We start from the raw sequence: 4,170 nt of genomic DNA on the forward strand, positions 1-4,170 counted from the left end.
GGGGGTTATAATTTAAGGGGTCAGTTAAATCTAAAAGTTCATGCTATACGTACAACCAAAAAAAGATTTTGTATTTCTATAAGTGGGGTCAAATTATGGAATAATTTAAGTGTGGACATGAAAAACAGTACTAGAATTGAGGAGTTTAAATATAAATATAAAAGTATGTGTCATTCAAGATATATGCAAGAATAAGAGATTTAATCAAGAATGCATGAAGGAAACACTCTGTTTTAAATTTTCTGTGTATTACTTGTCTGGTGAAGAAGAGAATTACCTATGTAGAGATACTGCTTGCAGCCAATGATGCATGAAATTTTTTGTATAAGATGATGTTATGGGGTAGGACTGGATAAGTCTGACTTCTTCCTACTCCATTCAAACATGTACTAGGTGTAAGCAAACTGATTCTGGATTAGCATTGGTTGGTTTTGTGTAATTGTGTGTGTTATCTTTTGTTTCTACATGTTTGAAAGAATAAATGAATCAAATCGAATCAAACCTCCGCAGCCATGCACCAGCATCATTTATGGTCTAAGCACAGTCACTGGACATATCAAATGCAATAGTAATGAAAGTGGCAACAGTGGAAACATGATGGAGTGCATTGTGGAACAAAATAACAGCAAATTACAGAAACACAAATGAGAGTTATACACACAAGTCTGTTAACCCCGATATATGCCTACTTCATGTACATACCTGCAATCACGTGATTAAATCCCAGCCAATCAGACAAATGCTGGTCTTTGTTTCAGCCCTGCTCCTTTTGCCGTTGTGATGTTGTCATTCTTCTGTTCCTCTTTCAGGAGAGGAGGAGGTGGATACAGCAGCAGCAATGGATCCTTATGAGCTGCTGGAAGCTGTAGAGATTCTGTCTAAAATGCCCAAAGACTTCTATGAGAAAATAGTGAGTTTATTACATTGTGTTGACTGTGACTCAGGAATAGAGCTGAGAATATTAACATTTTTTATATTGATAAATAAATGCATTTACTCATTTCATGAACTTGACAATTGTAGGTGTAGCACTGTCACCTCTCAGCGAGGAGGATCTGGGTTCAAACTGGGGGCCTTTCTGTTACATGTTCTCACTGTGCCTGTGTGCGTCTGCTGAATGTCAGTGTGAGTGGCTGTCTGTCTTTGTGTGTCAGCCCTGTGACAGGTTGGCAGCCTGTCCAGGATGTACTCCTCCTCTCACCCAGTGCCAGCAGGGTCTGGGGCCATTTCCTCCATGACTCTTAAAGATAAGCGGTTACGATGGGTTTGTGATGCATGCTTAATGTTACAGTAAGTGACCTTGTTTCTGCAGGAAGCTAAAAAGTGGCAGGAAAGGAAAGAAGCCCTGGAAGCTGTAGAGGCTCTGACCAAGAACCCCAAACTAGATCCTGGAGACTATGGAGACCTTGTCAGAGCACTCAAGAAGGTAAAGAAAGAAGTACTTGGGCACTCTTATTTGGAAGTAGGGTGAAAGGAACTCCTTTAGCTCATGGACGGGTAGAATAAAAATTATCATAATTCCTAAGTTTCTTGCCAGTTTGGTCTACCAGGACTCAGGTTGAGGGGGGTCTGTTCACACTGTACTTACTGTTATGTTCCAGGTGGTGGGGAAAGATGCCAATGTGATGCTGGTGTCATTGGCAGCTAAATGTCTGGCTGGACTGGCCACTGGCCTCAGGAAGAAATTTGGAACATATGCAGGACAGGTAATATGCAGGACAGGTAATTAAAACAATCTCTTGTGACAGCTGTTTTGACACTTTTTTTTTTTTGGAGACTGAAAAATAAACCATTTTTCCTTACTGGACCACCATAATATGATATAAATGCAGCCTTAATGCAAAGTAACAGTTGCATTAGTTGCTCTTGATGTGGGAGCCATGAGGAGATGAGCAACCCCTGGCTCTGCTCAAATAAAACATAATCTGAATGACTCTACTGTACCATGTTTCAAACTTATTGATTACATAAGTGTGTGTTTAGGTGGTTGCAACTATTCTGGAGAAGTTCAAGGAGAAGAAGCCTCAGGTTGTCCAGGCCCTGCAAGAGGCTATTGATGCCATCTTCCTCACTGTAAGTATAGTCTTAATAGAATTATTAAATATTTAGTAGTGAGGGGCTCTTCTTCAGTCATCCGATCATATGGAAGAACTAGCAGCTCTCTCAAAAACATGATCCTGAAAGACAAGTGCACAGTCTGTAATAAAGCTCAAACCGTATTGACAGTTTGTTGTTTAATGTTTACTGTGTTGGGGGGGGGGGGTATTGTGATGGCCATTTTTCACCAATATTTTATAAACTATCAAGTAATGACAACCTAATGGAAAAATGGCAATGACATAATTAAGGCAGATTTAAAAAAATCCAAGTAATTATTTTTCACAGCACTAGCCACCAGTAGGTTTTGATAGAACTCATACATACTGTAGCTAATGCTTCTGCTGCGTTTTTCAGTCGTCCATCTCAACACACATCTGACAGTTTTGTGTGTTTTGGTTTGGTGTAATGCCTACGGGGCTGCTGCAAACACTCATGTATTGATTCCCAACTTAATGATTGTTTTTACTTGCAGAGTACTCTACTGACTCACTAGACCAACTTCTAATGCATTTCACACAATACCCTCATTGAAGTTGGAGTAGTTTTTTTTTTTTTTTTTTTTTTTTTCCTCCCCCCCTCTCTGTGGTTTATATGATGTTGCTGATCCTTTTTCCAGACCACTCTTCAGAACCTTTCAGATGACATCCTGGCTGTGATGGACAATAAGAACCCCTCCATTAAGCAGCAGGCTTCTTTGTTTCTGGCTCGCTCCTTCAGACACTGCACACAGGCCACATTGCCTAAGAGCATCCTCAAAACCTTCTGTGCTGCTCTCATTAAGGTACATATACCATCAGTAGAAATGTTTTATCAGGATTGTTACTTTTGCTTGTGTAACATTTATAGAATCAGAATCAGCTTTGTTGACCACATGAGGAATTTTACTCCAGTACCGTGGCTCTCAATGTGTTTGTACAGTGTTCTTCTGTAAGGCAACAATTAGACAAGATTGAGAGAATGAGAAAAGAAAAAGAATTTACATTAGGAAAATGGTGTTTTCATCTTCTACTCTTGGTTCTTCCCGTTAGGGGTCGCTGCAGCAAATCATCTGTTTCCACCTAACTATCCTCGGCATCCTCTACTCTCACATCAGTTAACTTTACGTCCTCTTTTAGCACATCCACATCTATATATCTCCTCCTAAAATTAAAGTACTTGTAGGAAAAAAATATATATTGTGTGTGTGTGTGTGTGTGTGTGTGTGTGTGTGTGTGTGTATATACAAACTACAATATACACATACACAATTTAGATGCAGTATTCCAGATATATACAAAAGTATATTTACAGGTGCTGCAATGAGGGTTGTCGTCCTGTCATACAGTCGTGGGTTAAGCTTTGATCAGAGCGACGGCCCGGGGGAAGAAGCTATCCTTGTGCCTGGTTGTCTGTAACGCCGTTCAGAGGGGAGGAGTTTAAACAGTTTGCGTCCAGGGTGTGAGGGGTCTGCAGAAATCTTCTCTGCCCTCCTTTCGGCCTGTGAGGTGTACAGGTCCTCCATGGAGGGGAGGCTGGCATCGATGACTCTTTCTGCAGTCTTGACTGTCCGCTAAAGTCTGTTCCTGTCCGAATTTTTTTCCCTCTTGGAACTACTGTACATGATAATAAACTATTTTGGTTTTTATTGTGACATCTCAGTCTAAGACTTAGTGGAAACATAGGATGCCATTTTCATTTGTCATCTTTTAATTGTACTGTACTTTTCTTTTTAACCTTCTCAGCAAGTGAATGACTCTGCCCCAGAAGTGCGTGATGCTGCCTTTGAAGCTTTGGGGACGGCAATGAGAGTGGTGGGAGAGAAAGCTGTGAACCCTTTCCTGACTGACCTAGATAAACTCAAACTGGATAAGGTATGGATTAGTAGTCTAGAGGTCTGTCACATTTTACAGATCCTGCTGTGTCATTTTTATCTAATCAGCACAACTTTGCTCACTACTCTCTCACATTATATCCTCTGTTGGACCACAAGGCAAATTACATCAAATGGCCTGTTGTGCTTATTGACTTAATGTGCATTTTTTGGATTTGAACATGTTGTTACTGTTTGTATTTTTTTTTTTTTTTTTTTTT

General features: G+C 40.2%; 1 protein-coding gene across 5 annotated transcripts in view; it reads left to right on the top strand.

Moving 5' to 3' along the window:
- Positions 1-4,170, top strand: part of ckap5 (cytoskeleton associated protein 5) — a 67,187-nt gene that overhangs the window by 24,988 nt on the left and 38,029 nt on the right. For all 5 annotated transcript variants that reach the window (XM_020585655.1, XM_020585656.1, XM_020585657.1 and 2 more), the window contains 6 exons: positions 810-910; positions 1,313-1,426; positions 1,602-1,706; positions 1,984-2,073; positions 2,717-2,881; positions 3,822-3,950. In XM_020585655.1, the coding sequence (XP_020441311.1) occupies positions 810-910; positions 1,313-1,426; positions 1,602-1,706; positions 1,984-2,073; positions 2,717-2,881; positions 3,822-3,950 (704 nt within the window). The remainder of the gene's footprint in view (positions 1-809; positions 911-1,312; positions 1,427-1,601; positions 1,707-1,983; positions 2,074-2,716; positions 2,882-3,821; positions 3,951-4,170) is intronic.

This window comes from Monopterus albus, unplaced genomic scaffold, assembly GCF_001952655.1.
Source record: "Monopterus albus unplaced genomic scaffold, M_albus_1.0 scaffold373.1, whole genome shotgun sequence".
Taxonomy (NCBI): domain Eukaryota; kingdom Metazoa; phylum Chordata; class Actinopteri; order Synbranchiformes; family Synbranchidae; genus Monopterus; species Monopterus albus.